The sequence below is a fragment of the Pan paniscus genome, chromosome 19 (assembly GCF_029289425.2).
Source record: "Pan paniscus chromosome 19, NHGRI_mPanPan1-v2.0_pri, whole genome shotgun sequence".
Classification (NCBI taxonomy): domain Eukaryota; kingdom Metazoa; phylum Chordata; class Mammalia; order Primates; family Hominidae; genus Pan; species Pan paniscus.
The window spans coordinates 72657336-72674043 of record NC_073268.2 but is presented as its reverse complement, the minus strand read 5'-3'; the positions used below and the strand labels follow the sequence as shown (position 1 = coordinate 72674043).

The 16708-nt window shown below is 39.4% G+C and overlaps 1 protein-coding gene across 2 annotated transcripts in view; it reads right to left on the bottom strand.

The window, feature by feature from the left end:
* ANKFN1 (ankyrin repeat and fibronectin type III domain containing 1) overlaps positions 1-16708 on the bottom strand; it is a 359995-nt gene that overhangs the window by 14217 nt on the left and 329070 nt on the right. For both annotated transcript variants that reach the window (XM_003817411.4, XM_063598775.1), the window contains 2 exons: positions 10434-10600; positions 3683-3899 (listed from right to left, as the gene is read on the bottom strand). In XM_003817411.4, coding sequence (XP_003817459.3) covers positions 3683-3899; positions 10434-10600 — 384 coding nt within the window. The remainder of the gene's footprint in view (positions 1-3682; positions 3900-10433; positions 10601-16708) is intronic.

Sequence of the window (16708 nt, the reverse complement as noted above, 5' to 3'; positions counted from 1 at the left end):
CTCCTTTGAAGTTAGTGAATCCTATACACACAGAATGGAATTATGCTGCAAACTTTGCCCTCTGGGTAACCCAGCAGGTATGTTCTTCTAAATTGCATTTCCCCCTTTTCATAAATGGCTTTTGAACAATTCAAAGTGGTCACACTTGTGGGAAGGACAGAGAATGCAGTGACAGATTTCATTGCTCTGAAATGCTTCTGCTTTTGTGAGGGGTAGGACACTAAATGTTTCTCCCCAGTTTTCAACAGCACTTCCCCGTCACTAGGTTCCATTTGTCATTTGCTGCTTTCCACATCTTTGTGTTTCACAGCTCATGGAATCTTGGCTTCCAAGAAGTAAATGGACCCAAGAGAGCGTTATATTTTAAGAAACAGAATGATGATCGCTCACATTTTAAGTTAATAATAAAATCTGAATGTAATTGGCCAGATCCTCTTAGCAGGGAGTGGTGCAACCCGTCTTCAGGCCAACGTGAGAGTTTGGCACTTCTGTGGCATAGAGAAGGCCACCCTCATACAGCCAGGGAGGAATCCACTAAGGACCCTGTGGCCAAGAGAAGATTAAACACTGGGAAGGTTCTGTGAGCTGAGAGGGCAGACAGGGGCTGCGAAGGTGGAAATAGAAATGAAGAGTTGTTTGTAGAGTTAAACAAATTGTGGGACATCGTAGCATACATAGCTTTCCTGCCTTAAAAAATGCCCTTTCAACCCTACACTTCTCTAGCTACTACCTTCCCTCCTTCTTCCCTTTTGCAGCCAAGATTTTAAAAGAGTGAAAATTCCTGTCCTACTTCTTTACCTCTCATTTAATCCCTGATTAGCTTCTGTTCAGTTTCTATTTCTTTCTTTTCAAAAACTGCTCTCATCTAGATCACTGGTGACTTCCTTGTTGAGAAAAGCAGAACAACGGAAGCTTTTCAGGTTTTGAATTTAACCTTTCTCTACACATTTTGATTCTGTGCCACTACTCTCTTGTTTTTTTAATCTTCTTTCTCTGGTTGTTCCTTCTTAGTCTAATAGGTCTTGATGCTCCATTCCACAGGGATCCTTCCACAGTCTCCTCTTCTTATTCTACCTCCTCTTTCCAGGGAATCCCAAGCATTTTCCTAGCTTCAAACATCATTCACATGTAAACAAATTCTTAAATCTATAATATTAGCTCAGTTTTCTTTCCTGAGTTCTAGACTCCATGCAGCTTGTTTTCTCCTGAACGTTTCTTTTTTACGGAATGTTCCAAAGCCAACGCAAATTCAACATGCCCAACCACCCAAGCTTGCTTTTCCTTCTCTCTTACCTTTTTTTTTGGCAAGTGCCGTCATGATACCATGAGGCACCCAAGCCAGAAAACTTGGTGTCTCCTTTGTTAATAACTTTCTAAGTTGCCTCCCTGCTTCAATAATTTTCCCTTATGGTCTCTTCATACAGCAACCAGATTTGATTTTACAGATCAGATTATATCATTCCTTGCTTAAAAGTTTCCAATGGCTTTCCATCACAAGCGGGATAAAATCCAGACTTTTTACTATGACCAGCAGAACCCTGCCTACTCTGGCTTCTGGCTTCTGTCTTTCTCTCTACCCTGTCTCTCACGATCCGCCCTTTTGTTCACTGTGTGTCAAAGATCTTGGCCCTCTTTCTGTCCCTCACCTACCTCAGGGCCTTTTGCTGTTTTATTGTCTGGAATATTCCAACTCCAGAACTCTGCATTACTAGCTTCTTCTTCTGGGGTTGGTTCAAATGTCCTTTCCAGATAGGTCTCTGCTGATCATCATCCTAGTGAATTCAACACACTTCCTGCCTACTCCCACCCCTACTGCTGTTTTGTATTATACACTGGAATTTTCACGATCTGAAATTATCTTGTTTGTTTATGTTTTCACTCTTTGTCCCTGTTTCTAGAATGTAAGTATGCTCTATGGGAGCAGATATTTTGCTTTATGTATCACTGTATCCCTGTTACTTCGAAGAGAGCCTGGCACATAGAGGGTGGCCAGTAAATATATATTTTTTAAATAGAAAGAAAAGAATGAACAATGTTCTTAGATCCTGAGTTTCAGCCAAACTGCTTGCAATTCCCTAAACTACAAACAGTTGTACAATCTGCTTTCTCTGCCTATAATGCTCTTCTCTTTCCTGTTTTTCTGCTCAACTCCTGCTTATCCTTCATACCAGATTCCGTCATCTCCTCCAGGAGGCTCTCTTTGATCATAAGAGTTTAATACTGATAACTTCATAGCAGGTAGGCAATTACCAGGTAATTTTTTGTTAATATATCTGTTTCTCTTATTAGCCTAACTTCTGGCAGACATGATATTTGATTTGTATCTCTAGCCCAGTGGCAGTCTATAAAAATGCACTCTAGAAACTCTACTTAAATATTTTGTTATTTGGTAAGTCATAGACTCCTTTGGTAATGTAAATTAGCTGTCTCCTAAGTTCTTCCACTTGCCAAGTTTTGACTTTACACATTGGAGTTTTAAAAATATAGGCGCAGACACAAACTTACTCATCGAAAAGGCTCAGATTCCCAGTAAAGTTTTCTATAATAAAAATAACATTAAATAGGATATTGACAATATATTGTCTATTATATGACATGCATCATTGATATAGTTTACCTTATTCACAAGTAACTCTTCAAGGTATAGGTATTATTCTCATTTTACATACATGGAAACTGAGTGTCAGATGTAGTAATCTGTTCAAGCTCATACAGCTAGTAAAACAAAGCTGGGATTTGAATCCAGGTCTCTGATTTCTAAGTGCAAGCTGTTTCTGTTACACCATGCCGCCCCCTATGGGACAAATCCACAAATCAGGCCTATTTATTAAAAATATTATGAAGCTTACAAAATTGGAGCTCTTGCAAACTATAGAATCAAGAAAGATGCTTTGAATCGCCATTACTTTAATTGACTAGAAAATGGCACTAGCCTTAGCATGGCTAAGAGCTTTTTATTGCCTTTACCTAGTATGCTTTCTTTCTGCTTATAAGCATAGAGGTATTTTGTAGAAATTCATATTAACCCAGTCAGGTTTTTGCTGTTAGACTTCATACTCAAGGGTGGAGAGGTGCCTTGCTAGGTATCTTCTCCAGCTTGTTTAAAGTTCATTATATCCATGATGAGGCCAAGCTACTTACATGGACTCAGTTTCAGGATTCTAGTTTATCCAAGGTTTCTCTCTTTCCCACCTTCCACTCTAGAACATTGTGCTATATGGATGAGAAGTTTTTCCCGAACTCTCACCCAGGTTTGGGCCTGTTTCCTGCCTCGTTCTTGTCAGATGCTATTTAATAGAGGTTGGGCCTGTTCTCTTTCCTTAGTTTGTCTTGCTCAGATTCCCTTGGCTTTTGTGGCCCTCACTTGGCATCACAGTGGTCCCCAGTCTGCATCTTTGAAGCTGTATCCCTGTTTTATATCCTTTTGCATCTTGTAAGTGTGACCTAGAACTGGAATGACTCTTCCCTGTCCCTAAATGGCATTGATCTTAGGTTACTGCTCTAGTTTTCCTATTCCTCTACTATTCTGATTTTGTTTCCTCTATGCTGTTAGACTCTTACCCCTGAGCAGTGTTTTCATCCACTTTCTGGAACCAATACCTCAGCATAAAAGTCCTCATCAGTGAAGAGAGGATCAAAAGTCCAGGGACAAAACAACAGAACTTCAGATCTCATTGCTTACCACTCACTGTCTTTCTTCTGTGCATCTCTGGGGATGGGGGTGGGGATGGAAGACAGTCTATATGTGATGATGATGTAGAATTGATCTTCTTTAGGCTCTGCTCATCTGAGGGGTCTATCAGCTTAGTGATGGGCAAGCCAGAAACTGGTTGTTTGTATCTTGCATACTGTAGAGCATCCATGATCCATCTCATTTCACGCCAGACTTCATCTATTTGCTTTGGAATAAAATGGTAAAAGACACTAAGTTATCAAGCAGTGATTAAAAAGGAATACATTTCCCTGAGAGTCCAAGATGATCCATTTTCCGCAATATTGGCTTTGAGCAAGAGTAAAATATTTTTAACATAGATTTGTTAAGCCAGAAAATACCTCTCTTTTTGTAATATTTTTTGTTTTGCGTATTTTTACCAGAGAAGCTCTGTCATTTAGTGAAAATAGTAGAAGACTTAGATGCTAGCTGGAATATATCACTTATTAGCACTATACTAACTCATAGCAAGTCACTTGACCTTTTTGAGCCTTAGTTGCTTTATTTGTAAAATGTGGCCAAAACATTTTCCATTTATACCTCCCAGGGTTGCTGGGATGATTAGTTGAAATAATGAATTCGAAAGTGCTTTGTGATGCCTCAGGGTACATTGCTCATACATATAAAGGGTTATTATATCCCAGATTATAATTAAATATTCCTCATTAAGATATTGTGAAGGCATATGATAAAGCCTGAATTTCAGAATATCTTAAGAAAGAAATGTAGTCCTAGTTCTTATATGTGAACTAGAAAAGCAAAGCTCTACTGGAATATTTTTGCTAAGTAGAGGTTTTTGGACCTATGTTAATAGAAAATAATTAACTTCATATATTAGACTTACTACTTTCTTACATATAGAGTAAGGGCTTCTAAAGTTCAAAACGGCCTTAACAGTTTAATCTTAAATAATTTAAACATCCTTACATTTCTAGAGTAGTCCATTTTAGGTTGTTCCATTTTGATTTTTGGGTTATCAAAGTCATTTTAATGATATTTTCATTATAAAGTACAATAGTAGTTTCCTTGAAGCCTATTTGCATAAAATTCACTCAGATTTTTGTGTCTCTCTGTATATATAGGTGACAAAAGTTTTCCAGATCTTGATAGACATGGGCCATGAGCTTTTTTGTTATTCTATCTCAAGGAGGGGCTGTTGGTTAAACATATTTTTTCTTATGACCCTGGAATTTGTGGTAGGCTTTCTATTTAATTTCACTCGATGACTTGGGCAAGCCATTAACTTCTTGGGGCCCATTTACTCAACTGTAAGAAGAGGTAGTTAGTCTACATGATGCCTAAGTTCCCTTCCAGCTCTGAAACTTTAGGATTTATTTTTCAGGAACATTTGGAAATTTGGTATTACCTAACTTCCAGATAGAAGGTATTCATTATGTGAGTCATGCAAGGTTAATCTCTCTCTCTGATTGTGGAAGTTTTAAAACTAAAACAGTACCCAGTGTTATATTTTATTTTCAAAATTTCTTGATAGGCCTTTAATCTGTACTTAAAACCTACTCATTAAGAATATCCACAAACCTGGTCCTCCCAACAAACACACAGTATGTCTGATATTCAGTCCGCCAAGTTGAGTGAAAAGCTAGCTAGAGTGAACTAGTGAATGGCAGTGTATGGTCTTACAGCCGTTTTCCCCTGCTTTCTAGTTCTTGTCACTCCTGTGGTGACAAGACTCAGCAGAGTATTCAGGGCCAGTGATGAAAGCATGAGATTGAGCTTCAGGCTTTTTTAGCTTGGTCAGTTGGGCAGGAAGTTCAGCAGTAGGCAGGCCCATGAGGAGGCACTAAGCCATTTTGAAGGGAGAAATCTAAAGTCTGGGGATAAAGCCAAAGTGGGAATCCCAGATGAGACTCAGATGAATTTTCCCAGTGAGATTGTTGTTCTCTCAGCTGGCTTTTACTGGCCCTACCTCATGCAACATAAGCTTGTTGAAAGTTATTTTAAAGGCACCGCATGACTGTGGATAGCTTTTAGAGTGCCCGACAAGGACAGGGATTGTGTTTTGGTATTTTTTGCTTTCAGCTTTGCAGAGTAGGTATGTACTCAAAAAATGACTGTTTAATGAATGAATGAATGATCTAATTCTTTAGATCTCTACCCACAAACAGAGTTATTACAAGGATTAAGTAAGATAATGTAGATAAGTGTACTTTATCAATTACATATTGTTATAAAATTTTCAGTTTTTATAATGACAATCATGATTACTGTAGTGGGCTGAATATGGAACCCCCCATAATACATCCATATCTTAAGCTCCAGAACCTGTGAATATTATTTGATATGATATGAAGTAAATATTACTTTATATGGCAAAAGATATGATTAAGTTTAGGATTTTGAGAGGAGGCGTTTATCTTGGATTTTCTCTGTGGATCCTAATTCTAACAACAGATGTCCTCATAAGGACATTCTTATAAGAGTGAGGCAGAGGGAGATTTATCAGACATAAGAGAAGGAGGCAATGTGAGTACAGAAAGAGTGAAATTATGTGGCCAGAAGTCAAGGAATGCTAACAGCCATCAGAAACTGAAGAGGCAGAGACTAGATTCTCCTCTAGAGCCTCCAGAGGGAGTGTGGCCTTGCCAACACTTTAATTTCAAACCTCTGGTCTCCAGAGCTGTGAGGGAATACATTTCTGTTATTTTAAGCCACCCAGTTTATGGGAATTTGTTACAGCAACCCTAGGAGGCCAATATAATTATTAATAAATAATCTACCTGCTCTCTTTGGATAAGACTGTTTCAGCTTTATTGCTGAGGATGAATAGAGGGATTTAGCGTAGAAATTTTTTTAAAAGTATGTAGAAACAATATTTACTTCTTAATTTTTCTCAGTGACGTGAAGAGGTCTTAACTGAAGAAAAAACTTAAAAACCATATGGGTATAGGGAGGCCTGTGGATTGAGTTTAATGAGACTTAGCTAATTGCTCCAAAAGAAGGCCAATTTTCACCCATTTTACCTTATACTGCTGATCTAAAAGTAACTGACAACATAATCCCCCTGATTTTAAGGTCCAAATTCACCTTCTAAAGACTTGCTGACACATTTTAAAAAAGAAAGACCATGAATTCCCTAGGTCTGTTGATTAAAAGTTATGCATCCATTTCTCACCCTGCCCCTTAAAAATTTCAGTTTTCATCTCGTAAATTATATTCCTTTCTCTTTACTCAGGCATGATAATATTTTTATTAAAATGTAAAGGTGATTGGTTTTCTCACAGCACAGCTACAAGGTGCTCAAGGGGATGATAGATTGGCTATATTTAATGAGCTGTGTTTCTATTACAGCTTAGGAGCATTTGAAGCATTACAGTATATAAATTATAGCCTAATTGCCCTTTAGGCTTTAGCAGCTCAAAATATGCCAAGCTCCAGGTCTTCACGCTTTGACATTTCTGCTGCATGTGCTGTCTATAAAGCCTGTATGCCTTATCTATGATTTTCTACACCTCCCCTGGCCCAGCCCTCCCCCTTTCTGGCTGCACTCCTTGGCTTCTTTTCCTAACTGTATTTACATAGACTCCCTTGCTCTTTACAATGTTTGGTTTGTGTAGTGACTTCAACACTGTCTTAGATCTGGACTCATACAAATGCTCTCACAACTGGCGGTCACCTCTGCAGGTTATGGTGTGTGGTGGGCTGAGCTGTGAACACCAATGGGTGAGTGGCTACAGCTGGTTTTCATTTTGAGAGACAGAGTGAGTGAGTGAGAGAGAGAGAGAGAGAGAGACCGAGACCACAAAGTCAACATAAAGGGAGAGATGATATTGAATTGTCTCCACTCAGTGAAGTTATCCATGTTGGGAGAAGCAAGGTGGTTCATTGAAGGCTATGGGTGTAGGGAGATGGTCTTGTTTTACCCAGACCAAGAAGTTATATTTTGAACCCTTTGAGAATTGGCTTTTATCCAAGTCTGCGTGTACCTGGCTGACTGGAAGGGAAGTATGTAGAGAGGGCTCTCAAGTTACCTGCTTTGGGAGACCAGAGCGGGCTAGAACTTTGAAGAATTCCCAGCCTGGCCTGCCTTTATCCAACCCACTTAATGGTGTGACATAAAAGAAGAGAAAAAGGCAGTGGAGCCCTAGGCTACATGAAAAAGAAAGGAGCAAGGGTAGTAGTCAGGGAGTAGGAACAAAGCCAGGGAACTCTGGGAGGAGTTTGAGAACACAACAGACTGAAGAAAGTCAGCCTCCTTGTTGGAGGAACATACTGGATTCAGGGAGGCATAAGTGGAATAAGGCAGAAACAGAACCTAAGGCATGGGTAGAGAAGTGTTCCTCTAAAAATATCTCTGGTTGTTAAGTCATAAAACGTTAGAGCCAATTAGACCCACAGAAGTCATCTAGTCCAGTTCTTTCCTTTTACATATGAGGAAATTGAGGTCCCCAGAGATCAAATGAATTGGCCAGTACTCCAGAGTTTATCAGAAGATTTGGGACTAAAAATGTGTGCTCCTTGACTTCTTTTTATTTTTTATTTTTATTTAATAGAGATGGAGTCTCACTGTGTTGCCCAGGCTGGTCTTGAACTTCTGGGCTCAAGAGATCCTACCATCTCAGCCTCCCAACCTCCTCTGGGACCAACTTCTGATCTGTTGTTGTTCTTACTATGCTCCACTATCCTTTATATGGGGTTCAAAAATGAGCCAGTCTTTCGTATTCTCCTCATGCTGCACTCTTCCTTTTCCCACCCCTTCCCCACCATCTGTGTTCCATTTTTACTGGAAATGAAATCAATGAAGTAAATGTTTTGAATGTTTAAATTCTACATTCTCAGGCCAATGAAGAAAGTAATTTCTTGAAAGTTCTTTCTCTATTCTGAGACGTGACCTAAGATATCTCATTCACGGGATGAGGAAAGTAGGATAATCCTAAAGATTTTTCTGCTCTCCACTTTGCAAGTAAATTACAATATTTTCTTCCTGAGTGTTTCAAACACCTCGAATCTCACATATTCATATGTCAAAGAATTTCTCCTTCTTGTGAATGAATGAATGAATGAATATATAATGTATTACATACTTACTATGTGCCAGGCATTTTGCCGAGTGTTTTATATGTATTATCTCATTGAATTCTCTCAGTAACATTATGAGATAACCCTATTATTATCATCCCTATTTTACAGATGAGGAGATTGGGACTGTTGGGACTGAGAGAGATTTCTTTGCCCAAAGTTCACAGCGTTCGTTCATCTTAAGTCCTCATAACAAATTGTCTGGATAGTTATAATAACTTCTTATCTGGTTTCTCTGCCTTTAGTCATCTCAAATCCTTATTTGGTGAGCATGACCAATAAGAGTGAATGCTTATAATAAACAACCAGTATGGCTGTACCAATTATATGGGAAGAGTATCCTCACTGCTTGAATCTATCCTAAACAGAGTTTTGAGAGCCTGTGACTTAACTTTCTTCAAAACTTTGGGTAGCTCCCTACTGCCTACAGAAAAAAAGTACAGATTTCTTAACTATGGCTTTTAATAAAGCCCTTGTGATCTGCTATCATTGCCATCTTTCCTTCTTGCCTAATTTCTACCTCTCATCACTCAATTTATGCCCCAACCAATCTTGACTATTTATCATTCCCCAAATACTATTTTTCTGCTCTGTCTGCCTCATCTGTTTATACTTTCTCTTTGAATGCTCTACATTCTGTTTCACCTTACTGTAATCTAACCTATCCTTGTAGGCCAGGCTATATATCAATTACATCCTTCATGGGAATGTTTCTGATACAAGTGAAAGTAAATTTTTACTTTCTTGTGCTGACACAAAACTTATTTGTTTGTTTGTTTTGCTTTGGTATATCTTTTTTTTGGCACCTAGCACATTTTACAAATTGTATTTACACACATTTCTTATCTACCCTGATGGATTTGAAACTCCTTAAGATCAGAGACCATGTCTAATTCTACTTTATGTCTCGCACACAGTGTCTGACACCTGGTTGTTTAATAAAGGTTTATCAAATTGAACTGAATATGTATCATAGTGATATTTATCATGGGGCTATTGCTATTCTACTCATTTTGTGAATTGAGTAACTGATGGACAGAAAGATTGAAAGATTTGGCTAAGGGATTCAGAGGCAATTTCAGGCCAGATCCAAATTCTCTTGATTACTAGTCAGTACCCCTTTCACAAGACCCTGAGGTGTTACCATAGGCTTTACCAGAAAAGACCATGGGAAGGGGAACACATTTGCTGATCTTAACAGCCACATATTAAAGTGTCAATTCTGTGAGAAAGAAGCCCAAAACATGAGGAATTTTAGTTCTAATTGGATCTGGGTTAACATAAACTGGTAGGTCATTTTATTTTCTTTTTCTCTGAGATATTGAATTAATTAATACAATTTTTCTTTCCATTAGAATTGTCAATGGGCTACAAGGTAAGAATAATATTCTAGTTACTGCTTCTGGGGGGTGATTTTTCTCTCCCGTATGGAAAGCTACCACTACCCACCATGGTGACTGATAACATTTCTTAGTAATATTGTGAATTATCTGTAACTTTTTCTTAAGGCTTTGTTTGAAAACTTATCTGCCTGAGCTCCACATTTTAACCAACTCAATAGGGTACTTACACACCGTGTTCTTTGAATCAGCCTGGACTGCTGTCCTTTCCCATGCTTGGCTTTTCACCCTTTCCACCCTGCCTCTTCTCCCTTCCTTTTACCCCAGAAGGAACAAACAATTACCTGAATGAAATCTAAAACTTGCTGGTGTCTTTGTTTGGCAGCTGCAACCTCGCTGTCTGAGATCGCTTCCCTGAGGGACTGTTGGGTGTTCAGAGAATCCAGCTCCACAACAGCAGAAAGGCGGCAATACAGACTAATAAATTTCTCTCTGTAGCTGCAAAAATGAACTGGAAAATGGACAAGCAAAATAAAACATGTTAAGATCTGGTATCAAAATAGAGAAATTCATACCTCAGAGAAAACAAGTTGAATGAAAACATGATTTATTAATCCTATCAGTGGAAAATATTAAGCCATAAATAAATTATAAATGTGCTCTTAAGGGGCCAGTTGTCTGGCTTTAGTCAGACAGTATTCCCTTTTAAGGTTTACCAACTCCTAGTAAGGTATGGGGAAGTGGGGTTGGCTAAAGCTGCAGTTATGTGGACTTTTCCCTAAAGTTGGGGCTGATTGAGTGTGTGTGTGTACACACACACATATACACACACATACTGGGAAAATAAGCTTGCTTATCACTTTAAAGAAAAAAAGCCAAGTAGCAATTTGAAACCTAGTTTTGGTTTTCATGTCTGATTTCCAGTACATATCTTGCCTACTCCTTTCCAAGGCCAGAACCCCCAGAAGACAGAAGACATGCTTTTCTCAGAGTGTCTTTGGTCTGACTACAAAAATTCCCCAAGGGCCTATTATGATAGGCTTTGATCCTCTTCTGCCTCTCCGCTTCTTGGCCCCTCTGGATGGATGATATGAGCTGTTGCTTGGACAGACCATTTCTTGTCTTCAGCAGACTTGGTTTTCTTCTCTCAACAGATAATTGGACAGATATCACAGGAAAGAGTCCAGCCTTCATCTCCATCATTTCCTTTTTTCAGGAGGAACAGAGCAGTATAGGATTGAGCCTGGTATAGGCAGCTTGAGATGGTCAGATTTCCTGTACTTCTCTGACCAGCTCTGATCTTATACCGTAACTTTGGATTCTAGTAGGATGAGGAAAGCACCCTGATTCAGACTATCATAGTACTGGTTTCTTCCAGGGCATTGATGAATTTGGAGACTCATTCTTCAAGAACCTCTTTTACTCTGTTTACCTCTGACCTGTACCAGTGTGTTCCATGCTTTGGAAATAGGGCTGTTACAACCCAACAAGTCTGTTGAAACATTTTTATTCTGGCTTCTTTAGTGAGGAATTCTAGGAAGAACATCTAATTACAGGTAGTAATTACAGGTAGTAATTAGATGTTGATTCCTGAGACCCAGATCTGGCCATTTAGGGAAGCTAAAACCACACTACCTCAAAATGGGGCATTGGTCATCTCTACACCTCAATGAGGAAGCCCTACTTTTCTGCATATTGAGAGATTTTTGTCCACCCTACAATTCCCATGTTACCACTGGCTACTACTTCCTTGCTTTTTTTCCTCTGGGGATAAATCTTAGGTGAATGCCGGGCAGTGTGCTCTGTCTTTCCTTCCATGGAAGTAGAAGAGAAGAATGGGGTGAGAGTGTGAGTGGTCCATCCTTACTCCAGCTATGCCTCATTTCAAGGAGGTGTTTCTCAACTCAGGAGGCCTCTGTCCTGGTTTGATTTTTCTCTGTGGTATCAGATCCTTCCTTCTCATCTTCTCTGCTCTGTTTAGCACTTTTTTTTTTGCCTGACACAGAGAACTGATTTCATATGCCCTCTCAGTAAATGACAAGCTATGGAGCTTCTCCCAAATGATTGAATTCTCATACTATTTCCCTGCTTAAAGACTTCTACAGAGCTCCCTCTGGACCTGAGGACAAAATCCAAACATCTCTCCATAAGGAAAACTCCCTGTGATCTAGGATTTAAGAATATTTTCAGTCATACCTTCCCTCATGCTGCCACCTTCCAGCCCTAGTCCCTCATCAACCCTAAGCTTTGGTCAAGCTGAACTTATTACGAGTCCTTTTATACTTCCATGCTTTGAAACATGCCTTTTCCTCCTCCTCACATACCTTTCTTTACTAATACCTCCAGGTCAACTTGTGATACTTGAAGATTCATGGTAAATGTTTTCTCCTCAGCAACGTTTTCACTGACATCTCCCTGCCAGGTGGAACTAGTTTCTCCCTCTTTTGTGCTCCTAGAGCATTTGTTTCTAAACATTTCATGACACTTATCCTACTAGATTGTACTTATGTGTTTACTTTACTGCTTTGGCATTAGATTGTGATTTCTTTGAGGGCAGGAACTATGCCTCCTATTAATTTTTATGTCCTTGAAACATGGAACATTGTAGCTTCTCAATTAAGGTTTATTGACCAAATGAATAAATAAATAAATGCATGAACAGATCTGAAGAGGCAGACCCTTCACCCGAAGGCTCCTCTTTTCTCCATTGTCTTTCCTTTACTGTGGGCTTGATTTTCCTGTTTGGAAAGGTGTTTCAGGTCTATAATATTTCCTGGCAGCTCCACAGGAAGGAATCTCAATGACTTTTTAGCTTACTCTTGACCCTAGTAGCTCCCTGAATGTGTCTTTATGCCTTTCAAGGAGGGATTATGTCCTGTTAGCACTTGACAGATGTCCTCTCTTGGCTGGAAAGTGACAAGAGTGAAGTGTCTCACACCCTGCCTTTCTGAACCAAGAGGTAAAAAAAAAAAATTGTTTTTTTTCCCCTTTCTAAAATATGACTAGAAAAATAGGGAGAGGCACTGAATAACTTCTTTAAAAGAAACACTATCAGTCTGATCTGAATTCTTACAAGCCGGGGTGTTCACAGCTTTCTCTTGTTGTGTCCCTGTGGTGGGAGCCTGGATCAGTGGGTGGTCTCACAGCACCCACACTGTCCATGCCATGCACCACAAGTGAGTTATGAGGAGGTTTCAACTATAACGCTTCAGTTTCCCCGCTCTTGTGGTTTTTTTTTTTTTTTAAATCCAGACCCTTTAATGTTACTTTAACAAATGTTACTTTAACATAGTCTTTTGTGGTTTAGCAATGATACATTTGGTAGCCATAACTGAGGCAAGAAAGACAGACTGGAAGCTTCTAATTTTTAAAAATGTGAATCTCATGCATTTTACGGATAAAATGGTATAAGGCTACAATAATGTCATTAGCTGGACCACATGATTTGTTAATAATTCACAGACTAAGACTAATTTCTGTGGTATTTTTCTCCCTCTTTTTTCTACATAAGATAGTGGCAGACTAACATAAGGTTGGCATCAACACTAGGAATATAGTACAGTGGAAAGTACATGGGCTTAGCCATCTGACGGACCTGGGTTTGAACCATACTTCTGCCACTCACCACCTGTGTGACAGTGGGCACGTGACCTCTGGGAGTCTCACTTTTCTCATCTCTAACACAGGGATTATAATGCCTACCTAGGATTAAGTAATACAATGTATATAAAGTGCCCAGCACAGCATATGGCACATACCTGATACAAAATAAATGTTTGTCCTTCTGCCACACCTTTTTACTACCCCAAAAGAATGAGGCATTTAGTGGTAGTGATTAGAATATTAGAACAGGACTGGAATTAAAATATTCTTCCTAAGGATATCTAACTCACTAAAATCCTAATCAGTCTGGGCCATGTGGCCTAGTTTGGAAGCCAAGGAATCAACGAGATAACCTCCTGGGGTCCGTTTAGTTCAATGAGTCTTTGCCAAGGTGTCAGAAAGAACTGGGGCACAAGGTGCCCCTCTAAAGATTCCTAGTAGTGAATGAGTTGACAGGTGGAATAAAGGAATGATCTCTTAAATCATGTAAAATGGGTATTAGGGATGAAGGTTGACACTATGCCATTTCTTGCAAGCCTGTGGCCTGGATTTCATTAGGCTTACTGCCTGGATATTCCATAGGTTCCTCAAAACTCATCATTTGTCATACTGACCTCACCATCACTCCCCTGCCCTAAACCTGTTCCTCCTTCCTATGGCCCATTTCAGTAGACGGTAACATTATCCGTCTCGGCACTCTTATTCAGACTCTCTGGCTCCTTCATCTTGCTCTTCAACCACATCCAATCAATCACAAAGTTCCATCATTTTAACTCCTAAATTCCTCATCTCTCTGCTCTCTCTTCTATACCCCCACCAAGGCTGCCTTGGTTTGGACTCATGGACCCGTGAGATATGACCAGGTGGACCCATGAGGTAGTCTCTTAATTGCTTAATTGTCTCATGATATCCAGTGTCAGCCTGATTTATTTGTTTTTTACTCTTTTGCAATCAGTCCTCCATGAGCTGTCAAAATCTAATAAGACCACATCATCCCTTTTCTTAAAATCTTTTCTTTGCTTCCTATTGCCTACGGGATAAAGTCATACCCTCTTAGTGTTATATAAGTAGCCATGTATGATTTTGATCTTTTAAACTTTTAGCTTCATCCTCTGTCACTTTTCCTCAGATGCCTTAAGCATCCATCACAATGAGCTATTAAGAGTGTACTTAATCAGGCTGCAGGTCTCTGAGCTTTTGTACATACTGTCCCTTCTGCTTAAAATGTTTTCCTTTTCTGCCTGCCTTTTCTTTCCCATTCTGAATGTCTGTTTATCCTTCAAGATACAGCGCAAGTATTATCTCTGTAAGGAAGAATTAGATGTCTTTCCTTTGAAACTCAATAGCCTGCCTCTTATAGCAGTGCTTTTGTTTTATGAAGAATATCGGTAGGGATACCTGTATCCTCTAATGGATTTTGAGCTTGTGATGGGCAGATGGTGCCTTATTAATGTCTGTATGGTTCAGTCCCAGCACAGTACCTGGCATATAGCAGAAGCTCAGTAAATGAAATATATACCAGGCCTCAAACTATTATTTTTTAAAATTCCCTAGTTTTTTTTTTTTTTTTTTTTTTTTGTCTTTCTAGTCCAATTGGTTTAAATCATAAAGCCAAGGAAATCAACAAAGGCCAACTTTCCTTGTCATAGGCCGGCTGTCAGTTGTGAGCACCCACAAGGTCAGGGCAGGGTGACCTCCCCTGTGCAGGCTAGGCAAGTCCTCAAGGGGCCACGTCACCTGATAAAGTTTCTAAGGGCTCATGATGCTGCTTTTCCTTCTGTTCCTGGGAACTTTGTAAATAGTGATGCTTGTAGGACCCCAGGAACATGCTTTATTACCGCAAAGGGGTCCTATCCTGCTTCCACCCAAAGGATGGTAGAGTGTCAACCTTCAGGCTGTGGAAAGAGGAGTGGATTTTTGGTGAATTCGTTTTGCCCTAGCTCAGTCTTCCTCATCCTGATCTCATAACATCCTCCAATAGGACAATTTATCTTGACCCCACAAGTAATCCTGTGAAGGAATAGCCTGTGGGTTTGCTATAGTCTAGACCTTATTCCAGGAGACAGAGAACTAAGCTCCTTTATCATTTTGTCTTTGCTAGATCTATGCAGTGCTGGAATAGGCACAGATGCAGTTTCCATAGCTGGTTAGCAAGTTATTTATGATTCACTTAGGCCACTGGCAGGAACAAGGTCAGTTTGCCAAATCTCAAATTCTTTCATGGGGACAGGGATGACTTATACAAGTCAAACTGAAATATAGTGCAATGCTTTATTCTATTATAATTTACATATTCCCAGAATTCACACCTTTTTAAGTTTCATTAGAATTCCCATGTGGTTATTAAAATTTTCTGAGTTCTGACTGAATTTCCAAAAACATTCTCTCCTTTCTCAGAAATGCTTAGTGTATCTCTTGACCCTTTACTATGTAACTACCTATGAATAGAATTTCCTACTTATAGAAAAAAATGATGCTTAGCATCCTTCTTAGAGAGGCTTAGGACCACTGTAGCAGGCCCTTGGAAGTTCCTATATAAGGTGTCATTAAATGCTTAGTGGCCAGATGCCTGATGGAGGAAGTGGTTATGATAAACTTCCTCTCGGAAAGCTCTGATTGCTTGGGGATAAGATGGAGTTTGTCATGATTCTTATTGAGACCAAGGCCCAGAAGTGTTTTTGAAATTGTTGCTGGTGGTGCTCAAGTACAATAATCATTGTATTAGAGAGTGTATTAATTTTCTGCTACTGGCAACATTTCCTCCGGTCCCTAAAAAAAGACTAATAGAATTGTTTATGCCAATGGAACCGAGCCCAACCAAGTGGTCTTTTCTGGAAACTTACATGGTCCTCATTAATCAGTTGGATTACCAATGATATGGCAACAAGGGAGGACCAAGAAGGTGAGAAAGTATGTCTTACTCTAGGAAAAACCATCTTAAAGTCAGGCTTTGATCTATGGCCTATTTTTCATAGATGAAAGAAAGTATCTGATGCTCTCATATTGCTTCTAGCAA